The following is a 19466-nucleotide window of genomic DNA, read 5'->3' as shown; positions in this document are numbered from 1 at the left end:
AGCTGGTCCGAAATTTCCGAGCCCAACCCCATCCCCCCCTCCTCCTGCGGACCCCCCACACCCCACCCCCCCGCGCCGTTCAGTCGAAGTAGTCCTCGATATCTACGTCGGGGTGCAGGAGATCCTCGCCGTAGGGCGAGAGGTCGGTGCCGTTGAGGATGAGGTTGTGGAACGTCTCCTCCAGGTCCGTGTCGCCCACGAGCACGGCGCCCGCCATGCGCCCGTCCAACAGCACCACCTTCACGTACTCCAGCGTGCCGCTGCTGCGCACCAGCAGCTCCTGGCCGCTGCCGCTGCTGCCACCAACCTCAGCGCCGGCGTCGCTTCCATCGCCACCGTCGTTCCCGCCGCCGTCGCCGTTCCCATTGCCACCGTCATCGCCATCGACCTTTGCGTCACCACCACCACCACCGGTGCGGGCGTCGCCGCTGCTGCCGCCGCCTCCATCTTTATTTAGCCGCGTGGCCAGGCCCTGCCCGTTGAAGCGTCCCAGCAGTATCACCTGTACGTGCAGAACGCAGGCAAAGAGGGGGTCACGGAGAAACATGGATTGAGCGAGAGAGGCAGGGAGGAAGTAGAGGTAAGGCCTAGGGCTCGAAAAGACGAGGATGGCCGTGGTATCACCGAGCTCGGGGCTCGCTTCCCGGCTCGCGTGCCGAGGGGGGCCAGTGTAAGCATCTTGCGAGGGGGAGCGACGTCACACGTGGCCGCCCCCCACCTCACCTTGTAGCCGAAAAAGCTGGTGACGTGGGTGAAGAGGTCGAAGCAGAGGTCGAGCTCGGCGTGCCGCCCGTCCGCGTGCGCCGCCATTGCGCGAGCCGCGTGGGCGCCCATCTGGCGCGCCTGGGTCCACAGCCTCATCTGCAGCAACGACAACAATGACGATTAATCGTGATCATTGGGCGCTTTGGGTTATGTACGTATATATGTTGAATTTCTTTCGCACCGTGCGTAGCCAACCGTTCAAATCGGAGGTGCGGGGGAAGGACAACAAAGAGTTCCAAAGAAAATGAGCCTTCAATCTAGAGCAGTGATCTTCACTAACTTTCAGAGGGGGACCCACTTTCGCCTATAAGACGTCAGTGTGAGGGCCACCACACCGCCCGCAAGCGGTATTTTCACATTTGTGTACTGCCAGGGGCCGCACTAAGGTCCGCCAATGGCCCGCGGTCCTTGCAATGAAGACCACTGACCTAGGGGTAGGGGTAGATAGTGTGGGTGGGATGTCAATCAGAGCTTTGCTCCCTCCACCAACCGACACTGGCAAACACATCATCAAGATGTCACCCGGACAAGTGACCAATTGAGGTTTTTTTCAGCAACCCGGGGAACGTGAAATAATTGCTTTGTGTCTTTTTTTTACATTTTGCGTCGTTCTTGCAAATTGAGCACACCGGACGAGCTGGAAGGCAGCAACAGCAACAACCGGGAGGTAAGCCGACACTGCCCACAGTTGCCAAAGCTCTGAGGTCCTCTATATATTCAGGTGTTTTCAGCCAGTTAATGAGTGCTCATGTTGAAAAATAAAGCAGAGTTTTGACAATTGTATCGGATGGAGGAGCGTTTTAGCTCTAAGTTACATTATAACTACATGATCTAACCAAGATAAACTATTTATGAATCGCAGTATTGGTGGTGTATATATGTTTTGGAATGTCCGTGTTTTTGTTTCATACAGACCACTCCTCCCCGCACCCATTACCCGGGATATTTAAGGGTCATCAACAGTTCGGAGATCCGAGTTGGTTTCCTCCGTACGTCTGTGTGCGTGAACCCGGCGACCCGTGCCCCATTCCCACTCTGGGCCTCCCCTAGGTTGACTCAACGTTAAACAACGACATGGTGAGGTCAAGTGTGGTGCTGTCCGCCCACCAGCTCATCCCGTTTCCGGCCTCCATAATTGCTACTCGCCAACAGCACTCCGCCCCCCAAGTGTCTGTTAAAAAGCTATACTGGGGGTGGCGGGGTGGGGGGGGACCCTTTGTCTTTGTGGACTCTACCTGGAACCAGTGCGGCCGGGGCTCCCAGGCAGCGGAGCACGCGTCCCCAGCGGCGTAGACGCACGGCACGGACGTCCGCATCTGCTCGTCCACTCGCAGCCCCCCGTCGTCGGCCAGCGCCAGCTGCTCATCGCACACCGCGAGCGCCGTCGCCGCCGTCGAAACGATGGTCACACACAACACCACCGCCGTCGTCGCCACGCGGTGAAGTCATCGCTGACAATGGTAACGCGACACCCGTCACCATCGCCAGCCGTCATGCGGTGACACCGTTCCCAATGATGGTGATTGCAACATCGTCATTGCGCATTGTTAACGCCATTACCGTCATCAAAAAAAAGCGGGTGTGGCACAACCATCAGTCAAACAAAAGAACTGACACCGTCGTTGGGGAGAACGCACGCAACAAAACAGCGAAGCAGACGAACACGAAGGAGCCATCTTCTGCTCATCTATTTCACCGTCAACAATGCTCGCGCGGCGCGTTGTGTGTGCGCGTTGACGCGTGCCGTGAGAAGCCCTTCACCCGGCAGCGGATCGACAAGAGGATCAGCGAACGGACTTCCTCGCGCTTCGAGGGCAGTGTGGCCACGGCCAGTCGACGTCTCGGCGCTACGTTGAGTGAGCCGCCGGGGGAGCCTCACCTCGTTGCGAGCGACGATGGCAGCGACGTTGGGCACGACGCCCGTGGCGCTGACGACGAGGTCGCAGCCGAACGTGCGCCCGTTGGTGAGCCTGGCGTACACGGGCCAGAGCTCTGCACATCCACCCACCCCCCCCCCACCAACGCGGCCGCGGACCCGGGAACAAAAAACAAAAAGAACGCGGCAACGGTGACGAGGGGAGCGCCGGGCGGGAGCTCCCCGCTCGTCGCAGAGGTTCGCGGTTCGACTTCCAGCGGCTCGCCCCCGGTTGTTACCACGGGTGTAATTAATCAGAGCAACATGCGCCGTGTGCTCAACACTGGAGGCTCAACTTCCCTTGACATCATTTTAAGGTTTCGTTTAAAACGGCAAATGCATATGCAAAGGAAAGAAAAAAATTCATTTATGGGTCAATTCATTGGGGGGGGGGGGGGGGGTCACAATACATTTAGACCACCCTGTGTAAGGCCCCCATGTGCTGGGGTCACAGTCCAAATTTGCCAAAATGTGAAATATTACCCGCAAATACTCCATTGTATTTATACAAAGCAAACACCACCCCCTACTGTGAAAACTTGGTAGGACCCACCTGAATAAGGGGAATGAGACTCAGTGAGGCATTCCTGGGGCGCGGAGAGGGTGGGGGATATGTGTAAACACGTAATTTGCAGGTAATTTTTCAGCATTTGCGAGTTTGAGCAATACCAGTGACATTGTACGCTTTTTTTAACTATGGGAGGAAACCGAAGAACCCAGCTGAGAATGCACGCAGAACAACAGGGGGAGAGACAACGTACAAACTCCACGCACGCAGACATGCGCCCGCGTTGGAAATCGAGGCCAGCAGCTACCCCCCCTCAATGCTGCGAGGCGCCAGTGTCACCGCTGCGCCGCTCTGCCGCCCACTACCACAAGGTTAGGGATCGGGAAGTCGGCGACGGTGACGCGTTACCGGTGTCGGGCTGCGGGGAGTCCGGTCCGGGGAAGGCCAGCGGCGTCTCGGAGCGCGCGACGACCTCCTCCGGAGAGAGGATCCTCTCCACCTCGCAGCCGTACTCCACATGCACCCTGCACGGCCCCTTGACACACCAAGACAAAGATCCCCCCATATAGCCTTGACGGACCGCTGCGGCAAGTGCTGTTAGCGAGCACCTATGAAGGCCGGCACGGCACACGAGGGGGTGGGTGGCCAGCACCACGCCCGGCTGCCTTTGGCTCCCCAGTGACGATATTTACACACCGCAACAGGTACTCATTTGAGGCTGAGTCGACCTAGGGGAGGCCCGGGACCGGTTCAGATAATCGTCAATGGTATAAGTCGTGAGCGCGAATCGAACTTGAGTTGCCGGGTTTGTAGCGCTGCGCGCTAACCACTGCGCCACCGCTCCCCACACACACACAGTCACCTGCCATGTAGCGCCATTCCCGCACCTCCGATTCGCACGGTTGGCAATGTACAGTGCGGAAAAAGTTCTACATACGTACGTACTATGCAACTACACACAAGCCGATGTCGATAACTCTGGTACCAGCCAAGAGCAAATCCACTCGGCTCAAGCTCATCCTGTACAAGATCAAACTCAGCTCCTTTATAACCCACGATACCCCGTGCCCCCGCACTGCACACGCTTACCTTTTGAGCCCCTTCCAGGCTTAGGCCCTCATGCCAGTCGGGTCCTAAGGCACTGCCAAGGGCTGCCCTTTGCTCTGCCTGTGTGCTGCCTGCCGCAAATTAAAAAGAACCACACGTACATAACCATTAATATTATTTATGATTACGTATGAAACAGTTTACGACTATTGCTGAACCACTAATATATGGGAATAGTCATGCACAGTATGTGCAGATGGAATAAAATGGTAGAACAGCATGGCTGTCGATTCCAATTTTTCAAATCCTGGCCAGGGTCAGTTCAGCCTCGGTCTCATGATGATTATGAGCGCCGCCGCCACCTACGCGTTGGGCATATTCAGTGCCGTAGCAAAGCGCGGCGGCGGCGCCTGTAGCGCAAAGGTGTATACGGCATGGTACTGCATCAGAGCACAGAGAGGCAAGGCCAGGGCAGTGTGGTCTGCAGTGCAGAGGTGCAGCACGTGATGGTTTAATCTGTGGCGAGGGCATCACAGCGCAGGGTGCAGCAGGGTGCGGTTGGGGCGGGGTGCAGGGGGGGGTTGGTGCGGTCCGGACCGTGCGAGCCTCGCCCCGGCGCGTAGCGCTGCCGCTTGCAGGGCCTAGGGACGGCGCCCGACGCCGACCCTGGCGCCGTCTTAACCAGGTGCGGCAGGAAGAAGGCGGCGGCGCCGGCGTCGAAGAACGACGTGCCGATGGCGCGGTCCTTGATGGCCCAGATCACGTCGCAGCCCCGCACCTCGTGGCTGCGGCGGGCGACAGGCAAAGTGTGGTCAGGTGGCGGTTGAAATGACCTCACTGGGGACAAACCACGTGGCAGCATCCAACGTCGCCCCTCCTGTGGCGAGACTACTCTGCGTATGGGGTTAAGTGCATTAACTGGGCATGCAGACGTTCATCGATTAAACCATTTACCGTTATCCTCGGATATATACATGAATTGAATTGTGAATATCAAAATCGATTGTCGATTGTTTTCACAACTTATATGGCTGATGTATGGGAATTCTGGCTCCGGAGGTATCTCCGTCACCAAGCCACAAAGTAGAGACAGAATATACAAGACAGACAAGACGGACAATCCCGTATGAGACGAACAATCACTGATTCTTTTGATAACTCAATCATAACCATGAATCACGGAAACTCGTGGGTTCAAATGCGAGGTTAGCAGAATTATTTTTACGTGTAAGTTTCAATTTTCAAGTTTAGTTTAACCAGGTGAGAATTCAAGAGACTTGCCCAATTTCACTTGAGAAAACAATGCAATGGTGACCTGGGGCATGAGTCTGCCAGAAGGGGATGATGACTGATGTGTACAATCCCCATTGAGTAATTTTGCAGGTAATTTTCAATTATGGCACATTTGCGTGTTACTACGCATTGTTTATGTGTCGTACATCATGATTTGTTTATGTGTACAAACGGCCAGTGCACGGCTATTCTGAAGCACCGAGCAGATGCCTTGAGTCCTCCTCCAAGGCCTACGGCTGTGGCAGTCCCAGCTATCACCCCTGCGCTCGTGCCTGCGCGCACATGCACTGTAAATTAAAATAGTTGTTATTTTACCAGGCAAGGCCCACTGTGCTACATATCTCTTTTTCAGAAGCGACCTGGCCACAAATAATAGCTCAATGAAGTGGCTTATCGTCACGTGGAAATTTATATCAGCTAAATACTCTTAAACGCGTGTTGATTCTAAATGTGGAGGGAAATACCGGAGGACCCAGACAAGAATACACACGACCATGGGGAGACCATGCAAATATACAGGCATTAGGGTCGGGATCAAACCCACGACCTCCTCCATACCAGGCGAAGTAGTTAATATCTCGCCACCGTGGATACTCACACGAGCTCAAGCGCAATCCCTCCGTTCCCGATCACCACCACCCGCCTCGCCTTCTCCAGCCTCTTTTGAAATTCCTGCCAGGGCAAGAGAAGAAATAAATCAAACAACGGGCACGTCTTTTTTAATGTGTTCATCGTATTCAACAATTGTATCCTGATTGTGCTATGGGCAACCTGTCATGAGACCGAGTATCCAATCGAATCTCTCACAAGAGCAGTATAACCCTCCATTGAACTGCACAGCATGTGCACGGGAGTAGAATGAGATGAGGGTCAGGAAGGGAAAGCATGGGGAGGGGAGAGGTAGTGAGCTGAGAGGAGGCAGGAGGGGAGAAGCAGGAACGTGTGTGGAGTGCCGTATAGCGAGTTGAGAGAGGAGCGATGATAGGAGAAGATGTCAAGGAGAGTGAAGTGGGATGGGAGGAGAGAGGTAAGAGACGCAGGCAGCAGTCGTCCCTGGCCGAGGGCTTCCCACCTGTGTGCTGTCCGTGTCCCGGATGCCCAGCACGTGAGGATTGCCATCGGCCACGACCTTGGGTCGCGCCCCCGTGCAGATGCAGAGCCTCTCGTAGGCGAGCTCCTCGCCCGCGTCCGTGTGCACGACCTTCACACGCACGTACGGGACAACAAAGGCAAAGATCCCCCGTGTAGCCTGAACAGACTGTTGGGGAAAGGGCTGTAAGCGAGCACCTATGAAGGCCAGCACAATGCACAAGGGGGTGGGTGGCCAGCAACCACAACTGCCTTTGTCTCCCCAGCAGCGATGTTTTAACATCCCGCACCAGGTACACATTTGAGGCTGAGTCGACCTAGGGGAGGCCCAAGACCGTTTCAGATAATCGCCAGTGATGTTAACCGTGAAATCCAACTTGGGTCGTCGGGTTTATACCGCAGTGAGTAACGGCACCACCGACGACACAAACGCAAGCACATGACAACGCTCGCGGGCATGGATGGGCACTTACTTTGGTGGTGCAAACCTTTTCACCCTAACATGCACGCAAGGTGCATGCGCCAGACAAGAACCGCCTCATATTTCAGCATCGTTACCCTTTTTAAAATGATTGATGCATTATGTGTGTACCGTTCCCAAAGCTTTTCAATTCCCCCCCCCAGAAATACATTTCCTTCCAAGATCATTCAGGTTCCCGTGCACGGCAAATGTACGAGAACGCCCTTGAGTACAGACACGCACGCAAAGGCCGCCGCCGCCACCACCCCCCGCCCCCCGCCCGCAGACACTGTTCAACTACAGACACGCTGCACATCACGGCTACATGTGGCAGGTGCGTACAATTACAGGTGGCGGTCCGAGTGGTTGGCACCGGTGGTTGGGCCCTCAGTGGTTAGGCCCCCGGTGCTTGGGCCCCAGGTGGTCGGGCCCCACGGTGGTTGGGCCTACCTTGCGAGCGGCATCCAAGCGGCAGGCCGTGCCCAGGTGGACACGCACGTTGGGGTGGGCGGCCTCCAGGTGACTCCCTGCTCGCTCCTCCACGTCAAACTGCTCCAGGGCTCCGTACACCTGTGCGGGGCGACGTGGGGCACGCACCTCTTACACCTACAGATTCCCCTCCCCCCACCCTGCCCATGAGCAGCAGGTAGGTCGTTGGTATTTTTTTCTCTTACAGTGTTATCACGAATGTGAGTTTGGATGGTTGGGTAGGTGAATGGGTTGTTTTATGGGTGGGTGGATGGTTTGTGGGTGGATGGTATAGATGGGATGGTTTGTGGGTGGATGGGTATTGTGGATGATTTCATATTGGTCAGTGGTTTGTAGTTGGATAGGTATCGGTGGGCATTTTGTAGTGGGTAGTTCGATAGATTGGTAGATGGATGAAGGGGTGATTTGCGAGCGAGTGGCTGTTCTCAAGGTCTCACCTGCCTCCAGTTGATGACGGACTTGACGGCTGGGGATGCCGTGAGGAGGAGGATGTCATCGTCAGGGCATAGGGAAGCGATCTGTTGGCACATGATTGAATAAAATGCATGAAAGTTAAACATTGATCTCAATAAGTAATCACGTGGCCCTGAGGGCCGTCCATTCATTCGCATTATCTGTGCTTACCCACCAGATTCTCTCTCTATCTTCGAGAGAATACTGTGAGACGCATTACTCAGTGAATTATCCAGCAGTGGATTAAGGAGCATTATATAATTTAAGGAAGCAGCAGCAGCAGCCACGCGTTGAGTCGGCACTACCAATAATTGTCCGAGCTCTGCAGTCCTCTATATATCAAGATGTTATCGGCCAATTAATGAGGGTTTAAATGTGGGTGTGTTGTTGTCCTTCCCCCGTTCCTCCGATTAGCACAGTTGGCTACGTACGGTGCGAAAGAAGTTCAACATGCATACATACAAACACCACGCGTGCGAGGGGGACAGACGGAACAGGTGGGAGTCTCTACCGCCTTCTCCTGGCAATCCAGGGTATCGCACCTCCTCAACACCAACGGGAAGCGACATTGGTGCGATCCAACCACCTTCGCGTCCAATGCTGGACTTACAAACGACAAGATCCACCCCGTCTAGCCTTAACAGACTGTTGGGGTAGGTGCTTGCAGCGCCGATGAAAGCCGGCACGGCACACGAGGGGGTGGGGTGGCCGGCCAGCAACACGCCCGGCCACCTTCGTCTCCCCAGCGGTGATATTTACACACCGCAATCGGTACTCATTTGAGGTTGAGTCGACCTAGGGGAGGCGCAGAACCGGTTCAGATATTCGTCACTGCTGCACACGCTTCCCATACCCGTGCTTGCTATACTGTACACCATAATAAAGATTACATTTTGGGTTTGATCGCGTAAATATAAATGTGTCGTTAAACCCGCCACCACCCGACACAGCCAATTAGTAAGGTTTGTTACGTAAACAGAACATGGCCAATTCGTTGCTAGTGTAGCACACCGGTGTGTTGGAGAGTGAATCCACATTTACAATCCGAGTACGACGTTTCGCCAGTAATTACAACTAGCATCATCAGGCGACAGCCAAATGTCGTGGGTTTACTCTCCAACACACAACCGGTGTGCTGTACTAGTGACGAATTGGCCACGTTCTGTTTACGTGACAAACCTTACTAGTTGGCTGTGTCGGGTGGTGGTGGGTTTAACGACACATTTATATTTTACGCGATCAAACCCCCCAAAAAAACTATTATTGATAACATTGCTCGCGAAAGCCAACGCGTTGTACTGTACACCGTTACCTCTTCCACGCAGTAAACACCAGCGATGCCGCCGCCTATCACCAGATACTTGGCGCTGCTGGAGTTCATGGCTCGCATTAACCGTTCATGTTATCGCTTCTTGTTGTTGTATCTGTAGTGTTCATTTAGATGTTGGTGACATGCGGTGCGGTGCAAGGCCAATACTGCACTGTACTGCACTGTCATCCGGACCGCGTCTCCACACGAGGTGCGCGGGAGCTACCACGTGTCGCACTCTTACGGGGGTCCCAACTCATTTTGTATTCACAGATTTTCAACAAAATTAACTATTTATCCCAAAAATAAAATAGTGAATACATTATACAGTACTTTAAATTAATGTGCATCAGCAAATTCCGGTTTATTACCATTTACAGAGATATATTTGTTTTACTTTAATAAGACGTGGACCGTTTTGTGGTTGGTACATTCCATGTTGCTTGTCGAACTCCCCCTCCAATCCCCCCACCTTGTTTAAATGTCGCGTGACGTCACGGCGTCCAGCGTAATGACGTCACAGTGTAAAGGTCATTGACGGAGAGATGCGACGAGGGGTGGTTTATTGGTACTGCAGGAGGAATCCGATGAGCTATAAAGCGCTTTTTCGCAGACGTCCAGTAGGGATGGGTCCGAAACGTTACAACAACAAACAAACAAAAAATACAAGAGGAGTGCAAAGTATTGGAAAGGTAAACAAATCACTTTTAAAAAATACAAAAATAAAACTAAATTTTTTTATCCTAGCAGCTATTAATTTATTTTTCTACCTACGTGACTTTACCGAAAGAACCAAAGAGTATGGATTCCTGCAGTCACGAAAGCTTCAACTCAAGATTAGCTATTAATTTGTTTTTCAGAAGCGACCTGGCCACAAGTGATAGCTCAACAAAGTGGCTTATCACGTGGAAATTTATAGCAGCCAAATAATAACGAGTTTCCGTGTCAAGACAACTTGGTATATTTATGTCATACTGATGACAATACTATATTATATCATAAAAAAAATATATTTTTAAACATTATTTTCACATCTTCTTGGTTCTTTCGGTAAAGTCACGTAGAAGGAAAATAATAAAATAATAAAAATAAAACATAAAATCATTCTCACGACGTTTCGGCCACAACGCAAGCAGCCGTCTTCAGGTGGCCGAACCGTCGTGAGAATTATTTTATTGTTTTATTTTTATTATTTTATTATTTTCCTTCTACGTGACTTTACCGAAAGAACCAAGAAGATGAATCCCTGCAGTCACGAAAGCTTTAAATCGAAATTATTTTCACATGTTATGTTTCGGCTTGGCTCTAATTGTGCACGGTCAACTGACGTTGGCTGTAATTGCCCCACGGTCCCTGACGTTATGGCAAGCTTCGGGGCCACTTCCTGGAGTCGTGGAGTACTTCCATTACTAGTACATTTCATAAAAGCGTGTTTTAAAACAAAGTGTTTTTTTATATTACGTATTACCAACTTGGCTGACCTTTAGGAAACCATTGCAAGGGCTTTTCCTGTTCGCGCAAAGCTGTCAGTAACTGGGGGGGTGGGCGTGGTGTTGGCCACCCACCCACTTCCATGCCGGCCTTCGTGGTGCTCACGAACAGCACTTGCCAACAACATTCTATGAAGGGCTATGCGGGAGGGGGGGGGAGATATTTGGCTTTGGGGCCGTCCATATATGACGTCACCACCTAGGGGGGGGGGGTCAGACATTTGTGACGATGTGTGACGAGGGGGGGGGGGGTTGAGAAATGTGACGTCACATCAAAATGCGCAACTTTAAATAAATATAGACAACACGTTCCACTTAATTAAATAGACTTTTTAATAAATGTTTTATCCTACAACATCAGAGTGCAGCGCCACATTAAATACGCACTACAATGACAATAGTTTAAAGCGATTTGAAGCATGTTTTATATTTGGGGGGGGGGGCAGAGCTTTGTGACGTCATATTTGAGGGAGGGGTCTGACTTTCTGTGACGCCGTGTGACGACAGGGGGGAGGGGGGTCAAAAATCGTCCAAAATCGCGTGACGTCATTTATGGACGGCCCCTTTGTGACGCGCCGGTGGTGAGCGTGCTGCGCTCGGAACCTGGCGACCCGAGTTCGTTTTCTCACTCACGGTCAACATCGGTGACAGTTTTACCCGAACCGAACCTCTCCTAGGTCGACTCAGTATCAATTGAGTACATCTGGTGTGGTGTGTAAACATCGCAACTGGGGAGACAAAGGCGGCCGGACGTGGTGCTTCTCCCCCACCACCACCAACTGGGGGATCTAGGGGAGCGGTGGCGCAATGGTTAGCGCTACGCTGCGCTACGAACCCGGCGACCCAGATTCGATTCCCGCTCACGGCCAACACCAAGTGACGATTGTCTGAACCGGTCCTGGGCCTCCCCTAGGTCGACTCAGCCTCAAATGAGTACCTGGTGCGGTGTGTAAACATTGCCACTGGGGATACAAAGGCGGTCCGGCGTGGTGCTGGCCACCCACCCCCTCGTGTACCGTTTCGGCCTTCATAGCTGCTCGCTAACAGCACTTGCCCCTACAGTCTGTTACAGGCTATACGGGGGATCTTTGTCTTCGTTCGCCGTCACTTGCCCCTACAGTATGTTAAGGCTATACGGGGGATCTTTGTCTTTGCTCGCCGTCACTTGCCCCTACAGTGTGTTAAGGCTATACGCGTGATCTTTGTCTTGTGTGCTCGCTAACATCACTTGCCCCAAGCTTCGTGATGTCATTGTCATCATCATCCTCATCAGCAGCCTCTTGACACACTGCACGGGCGTGCCTTGTAGAGGAGCTGGGAGGTTCCGGCCTCCGAGAGGCAGGACACAATTTGTTTCGTGTCTCGAATGATCGACCAGGATATACACAAAAAAATAATAGTCGATCATAAGTGTTGGTCCATCAATCGGCTAATCGACTCATAGTCCCAGCTCCGATGTGACACTTTCAGGACGGCTTTCGATGCGCGTGTGTACAAGTCGTGAGTATGTAGTGCACGCGAGACGAAACGAGGGCGTGAGAGGAGATGACACTGGGATATACACACACACAGCTCGGCCAAGAGCTTCATTGTGCTGTGATTATTTTATTTTACTGCCTCCCTGATGGCTCTCTCGGAGACCTGTGCGGCAGAGTTTCGTGCGTAATCTCCAGCGAGTGGCCTTATACGGCAAAGAAGCTGCTGTGCAGGGTAGAGTTTAATTGTTCTTGCGCGGACTTTCTCTGGCCGTTTAGAATTCTTACCACATCAAACATTTATCGGCTTACTTTTTTTTTAATAAGTGCCAAGGGTTTAAACTCGCAAGAGTGGTAATGTGCGTCAGAACGTGAAGCCGAATCTTCTGTCGAAAACGGAACAGTTGCATAAAATACCTTAGGGGGCGTCCATAAATGACGTCACGCGATTTTGGACTATTTTTGACCCCCCCCCCTCGTCACACGGCGTCACAAAAAGTCAGACCCCCCCCTCAAATATGACGTCACAAAGCTCTGCCCCCCCCCCCAAAAAAAAAACTAAACATGCTTCAAATCGCTTTAAACTATTGTCATTGTAGTGCGTATTTAATGTGCCACTGCACTCTGATGTTGTAGAAGAAAGCATTTATAAAAAAGTATATTTAATTAAGTAGAACGTGTTGTCTGTATATATTTAAAGTTGCGCATTTTGATGTGACGTCACATTTCTCAAACCCCCCCCCCTCGTCACACACCGTCACAAATGTCTGACCCCCCCCCCCCCCTCGGTGCGTGACGTAATTTATGGACGGCCCCTTATGGGAAAATGTTCCTTGACTTACACGAAGCGGGTTCAGAATCAGAATCTGTATCTATACTGGAGGAATCCGATGAGTATGAAGCTCTTTTTCACAGATGTCCAGGAGGTTTGATCGATGTCATCGTCGCAGCCCAGTCACCAATTGCATAATGAATAAGCCACGGCTTAATTTAAAAGGTCACTGAATTTGGCATAGTCCAGACGTAGTTGCTAAACATTAAACAAAGTCAGTTTGCGTTCCGACCTATGTAACCATGATTGTAACAGAGGTCTGTACTGCGTCATGCCATCTGTACCGTCGCAGGACTCCCATCAAACAGAGCCTAACAGCTTCATTGGGCCCTTCCTGCTGAATTAAACCAAATCTAAGCGTCGGATATTAGAATCTCATTGAAGTTTATTGTGACGTCGTCGCGCTCGAGGGCGATGTTACAATTCTCGGCGTGGCGTTTAGATGAAAAATCACTGATCCCTTGCCATGATGGCAAGTGCACAATTGCAATATAATGTAAAGTATAAATGCAGTGTATTGGAATTCGTGATTGCAAATAAATATGCTGAAATCTTTCAAAGTCAGACCCATCCGTCCCTCCTGTAAAAGTCTTAAAGATGGGTCCTGCTGACATCTGCACTGGCCGATGAGAGACGCTCGTCAAAGGTCAAGTCAATGTAACTTTGTAGATCAAACAAAAATCAGTAGCCAAATTCGTTTCAGTAGAGACCAGAGAAGATGGAACCTGGTTGATGGTGGTACTGTTGACGGTAGTGATGGCGGTGGTGGTTGTGAGTCTGCTGAATGCAGACTCTTTTACAGGGCGTAGTCCGAGGGTCATGAACGACGTGGGCGGGGCTAGTGATGTTAATGAGATAAAATTTGCATGTTAATGTGAGACATTAGCATGTTAATGTGAGATCGGAGAACGGCCTCCGCTTCGAGTGCGCGGTGGCTATGTTAATGTGAGAGATTAGCATGTTAATGTAAGAGATTAGCGTGTTAATGTGAGAGATTAGCGTGTTAATGTGAGAGATTAGCGTGTTAATGCGAGAGATTAGCATGTTAATGTGAGAGATTAGCATGCTAATGTGAGAGATTAGCGTGTTAATGTGAGAGATTAGCATGTTAATGTGAGAGATTAGCATGTTAATGTGAGAGATTAGCGTGTTAATGTGAGAGATTAGCATGTTAATGTGAGAGATTAGCGTGTTAATGTGAGAGATTAGCATGCTAATGTGAGAGATTAGCATGTTAATGTGACAGATTAGCATGTTAATGTGAGAGATTAGCATGTTAATGTGACAGATTAGCATGATAATGTGAGAGATTAGCATGTTAATGTGAGAGATTAGCGTGTTAATGTGAGATCGCAGAGCCACCACGATGTAGAGGTCGGCGTCTGGAGGTGGTCACGTTGGCGCGAGAAACTCAACCTGTTAATGTGAAATCGGAGAGCCGAAGCCACATTATAATATAATGTTGATGCGAGAGCCGGGGGCTTATGGGACCCCGGGGTCCCGCCATAAGGTTCATATGGCAATGCCGATGTTTGACGTTCCCAGTAAATATTTCAAACGAGAGTTGTTTGTAAATGTTTAGCAGAACTGGGGTCTGTATGAAGCGTAAAGGCACCTTTAAAATATCGCAACAGCAAAACATTTTATACAGTGTGTGAATGTATTATCTAAACGAAGTTCAACATACATTTAAAGACAATGCGATAGATCGTAGCAGCAAATGCTGTTAGCAAGCAACCTGCTCGGGCCAACACACAGCCATCAGTTAGTTGCCATATATGTCTACCAGTTTCCAAATATGTCCATCAATTGCCGCCAATAGAATACCGCCCCAAGTACTGTACTCATTTAGGGCAGAACCGGCTCACGGGAGGCTGAGACGAGTCTCAGATTGTGGTTCCAGTTTGCCCCCTTATTTTGCTGAACTGGACGTCATTTATTTTGAGTAAAAAAGAAAGGAAGGTCAATTCAGTGGATGAAAAATGAATGCTACACGTCATTTAAAACATCACACATGCAAGACCGCGGGCTAAATAACGCACGCGGCGTTTTCAATAATTGATGTATGAACAACGTTTTCAATAATTGATGTATGAACAGGTGAGAGCCCGGATTACCCAGGATAAAACAATGTCCGAATGAAACAGTAGCAAGTAAAACACAGCACGTGGCTTTCAACAACCACCGTAGTGGCCTCTTTAACATGTTATATATTCAGAGAACACCGAGTTATTATTAATAATGTATTCCTAAAACTCGGCGATGGAACGGAACCCACGTGATCAAAAACAAATCTCCCTGCTATAACCACTGTGCCACCTATCCCTTGCCACACAAAGATAAAGATCTCCCTGTGTAGACATACAGGCTCGTGTGTCAAGTGCTTGTTATTGAGCACTCGTTAAGACTTGCAACGGGAGTGATGGTGTAATCCCTGGGTTTGATCTTCCACGAAGCTCATGGGCCACCCGAAACCACATCCGCACAAACCGTGGCAGCAGATGCGGATACCCTGATGCACAAATGGAAAATAAAAAAACTAACTATCCAGTGTGCGACTGGGGTCATGCAGAACAGACCGTACAACGCAATTCTCGATCCACAAATACGGAAACATCGCAAGCGATACACTCCGCTACTTCCGACGCCGTTGTCCGGCTTGAGCACCTGAATGTGAAGTCGTAGTTGATTGCTCTGCATCTACATCAGCCGTACGAGAGAAGAGGAGGTGTGACCAGAACCACACCCGCGCCACCGAATGTCTCCCCAAGTGCCAACGTCTGTGCACCTCGCACCAAGGCTGAGTCGACCGAGCGAAGGACCAACACAGGCTGCGATAAAAAAAAACTCCCCAAGCGGCAACAGCCACCGTGACCTGGAATTGAACTCAAGAGACGCCCGTGCGTTAAAACACACGCGCGCACACAAAGATCCCCCGTATAGCCTTAACAGACTGTAGGGGCAAGTGCCGTTAGCGTGCCCCTATGAAGGCCGCAACGGTACACGAGGGGGTGGGTGGCCAGCACCACGCCCGACCGCCTTTGTCTCCCCAGTGGCGATGTATACACACCGTACCAGGTACTCGTTTAAGGCTGAGTCGACCTAGGGGAGGCCCAGAACCGGTTCAGATAATTGTCACTGGTGTTGGCCGTGAGCGGGAATCGAACCCGGGTCGTTGGGTTCATAGCGCTAACCACTACACTACCGCTCCCCACAACGCGCGCACACACACACACACACGCGCACACACACACACGCACACACACACCCACACACACACCCGCACACACACACACCCACACACACACACGTGCACACACCCACACACAGCCACACACACAGCCACACACACCCCCCCACACACACTCACACACCCACACATACACACCCACACAAAGATAAACATCCCCGTATAGCCTTAACAGATTGTAGGGGCAAGTGTGTTGGTGTTACGGCCAACACACCCACACACATACACGCGCACACCCACACACCCCCCACACACCCACACATCCACCCCCCCGTCTTCTGGCGACACCAATGTAAACACTCTCCTCCTTGAGCGCGGCTCGCTGGGCTCGCTACCCTAATAAGGGAAGGTCGCGGTCTGGAGAAACTGCGGCGTGCGAAGGATGGGTGTGGTGGGGGGGGGAGCGGGGAAGGGGGGGGTGTCTTCGGACTGAATTCCTTTCCGATTTTGGGGCTGCTGTTCGGCAAGGAATGCGCGTCACGTCTCGTCGTCGTCGTCAGCGCCAGATAATCCGGCGTTCCTCACACCCACTCTGTGCCCCTAACCTGACCATACCTATTTGGCATTCAACAGCTTGACATCCCCCCCCCCTCCTCCCCGTTAACGATTCGATTAAGCGTCACGATATTCCGATTGCAATGCGATTTTTAAAAACAACTAAAATCCGTTATATGGTTTGATTACCGTGGTCACGTAACAAAACATCGAAGTGGCGGTGGGTTTATATGAACTTAGCACGCGACATATGGACGCGTCGAACATCCAGTAATCGGTTCTAATGCGCATGATTTATTGCACGCATCATGAGCAGAGTCGAGTTTTCAATTTAGTCGAGTAGCTACATGCCTACCTGGCTCTCAGATTATTGCTGCTGCTGTCATTGCTGATACTCGAGACCATTCTCTTAATCTATATACCTCGAGTCCGGTTTGTTCAGTGTCTAGAGGCATCATAAGAGACTGGTCTGGCATTTGTCGAGTGACCACATCAGGGATCGGTCTGGCATTTGTCGAGTGACCACATCAGGGATCGGTCTGTTCGTCATTGCTTAGTGCAGCGTTTCCCATCCTCTCTGGAATTGCGGATCACTCACCCTCAACCACTCAAATATTTCCACGGATAATCATGCAACCAACTAACGTATTTTCTCAATTTAAACTACAGTCCTCTGAATCGTAGTTTTATCCCCATACATTCCGCGGACCATTTCCCACGGCTTTGGGGACCCACGTGGTCCCCGGGACCCTATGGATTTAGGAGCCACAGGTCTAAAGACCACGGCAGAGAACATACTCTTTACTCTCCAAGAGGCACCTTCAGAAACTGGTCTGCCTGTCTCCTCTCTGCACTCAAACCCAAGATAACTGCTAGTAGGTTGTCTCTTCGATTGTTGTGTATGTCTGTAAGTATGTACTCATGCATGTCTGTCGCATGTGTATAGTGGGGAGTGGTGGCGCGGTGGCTAGCGCGCTGCGTTACCAACACCGGCGATCCGAGTTCGATTCCCGCTCACGGCCAACACCAGTGACGATTATTTGAACCCGTCATGGGTCTCCCCTAGATCGACTCATCCTCAAACGAGTACGCGGTGCGGTGTGTTGTTAACATCGCCACTGGGGAGACAAAGGCGGCCGAGCGTGGTGGTGACCACCCACCCCCTCGTGTGCCGTGGCGGCCTTCACAGGTGCTCACTAACAGCGCTTGTCCTAACAGTCTGTAAAATTCCATATGGGGATCTTTGTATATGTGATCGTCTTCTAATACAATAAAGACAATAATTACGCTTCTACTCACAGAACGTGCTCAATGTGTCCACCATTGTTCCTGATCCACAACTCCAGACGAGATGCCCAGTCAGCAAGCACACGGTAAATGGTATCAGGCGTAACGGTGTTACGTGCGCAAATGTTTAACACTGGATTTTCTCTGCGTTGACCCAGCGCCTTCAGGTGACCCCAGAGACGTCAACATCCAGGGGTGTGAGATCGGAGATCGGAGCTTCTCGCTGGCCATTACACAGGCCCTCGACGCCTGATCCAACGACCAGGGAAATATGAATTGTGATTTATTTGTATTTTATACCTACGAATCCGATGAGCTATAAAGCGCTTTTTCGCAGACGTCCAGTAGGGACGGGTCCTAAACGTTACAACAACAAACAAACAAAAAAATACGATAGGAGTGCAAAGTAATAGAAAGGTAAACTAATCAGTTAAAAAAAATCGAAATAAAACTAAACAATGTTTTTATTCTACCAGTGATTTTTTTTATTTTTCTACCTACGTGACTTTACCAAAAGAACCAAAGAGTATGGATCCCTGCAGTCACGAAAGCTTCAAATCAAGATTTAAATATGAATTCGTCATTTTTCCCTATGATTCCAGACTTATGGGGCACCCTGTATATCTGTATATGTACGTGTTATGTCTATGCCTGTGTATGTATCTGTCTGTCTGTATGATATATTGAGTTTATTCCTTTTGTTTTTAGATCATTTATCGATTTGTTTCATTTATTTAAATTTTCTGACGGCAACATTTACTTTACATTTGCTATCAACTATGCATGTAATTATTATTTGTGCAGCGTTGTGAGATGCAATTGGCATGAATGACGCAATATAAAACTGACATCGTTACCGTAGTACGTGTTTTACATGCATGTATATGCATCCACGTCTGAACTCTGCATGTATGCGTGTGACCTATGAAGGTTGCGTTGACCTTCATAGGTGCTCGCTAGCAGCGTATGCCCCTTAACAGCCTGTTAAGGCTATAATGGGGATCTTTGTCTCTGTGTAAACATCATCCCTTTGGAGGCCATGTGCCAGCCCTTAACAGGTGCTCGCAAATAGCACTTGCCCCACACGGTCTGTCACATGCTGTATACCTACCAATGGGCACATTCGTCTTCGTAACCAGAATCAGCATAATAGTTTTTTTACCCTTTTATCTGACTGCAGGTATTGTGGTCTATGCAAACATGACTCCTTGTAAAAAAGGTGTCAGTTTTGTTGCCAGATAAAAGGGTAAAAAAACAATTATCATCTTTTTCTTCTGGCAAATGAGGTTCCAACAGAATCAGCATCTTT

The 19466-nt window shown here is 50.5% G+C and overlaps 1 protein-coding gene across 2 annotated transcripts; it reads right to left on the bottom strand.

The window, feature by feature from the left end:
* Positions 1 to 60: 60 nt before the first annotated feature.
* On the bottom strand, positions 61 to 9533 carry PYROXD1 (pyridine nucleotide-disulphide oxidoreductase domain 1). 2 transcript variants are annotated; one of them, XM_078856492.1, is made up of 12 exons: positions 9332 to 9533; positions 8004 to 8084; positions 7528 to 7647; positions 6601 to 6729; positions 6127 to 6200; positions 4833 to 5020; positions 4278 to 4366; positions 3597 to 3723; positions 2645 to 2757; positions 2001 to 2123; positions 724 to 861; positions 61 to 502 (listed from the first exon to the last, which is right to left on the bottom strand). In XM_078856492.1, the coding sequence occupies exons 1-12, from the start codon at positions 9407 to 9409 to the stop codon at positions 80 to 82; spliced, it is 1683 nt and encodes a 560-aa protein (XP_078712618.1). In that variant the 5' UTR covers positions 9410 to 9533; the 3' UTR covers positions 61 to 79. The 2 variants fall into 2 exon arrangements, with proteins under 2 accessions (XP_078712618.1, XP_078712619.1); XM_078856493.1 differs by lacking the exon at positions 9332 to 9533 and adding an exon at positions 8562 to 8801.
* Between the last annotated feature and the right edge of the window lie 9933 nt (positions 9534 to 19466).

This window comes from Lampetra fluviatilis, chromosome 5 (assembly GCF_964198595.1).
Source record: "Lampetra fluviatilis chromosome 5, kcLamFluv1.1, whole genome shotgun sequence".
In the NCBI taxonomy this organism is placed as follows: Eukaryota; Metazoa; Chordata; class Hyperoartia; order Petromyzontiformes; family Petromyzontidae; genus Lampetra; species Lampetra fluviatilis.
This window is presented reverse-complemented; position numbering and strand designations above follow the sequence as displayed.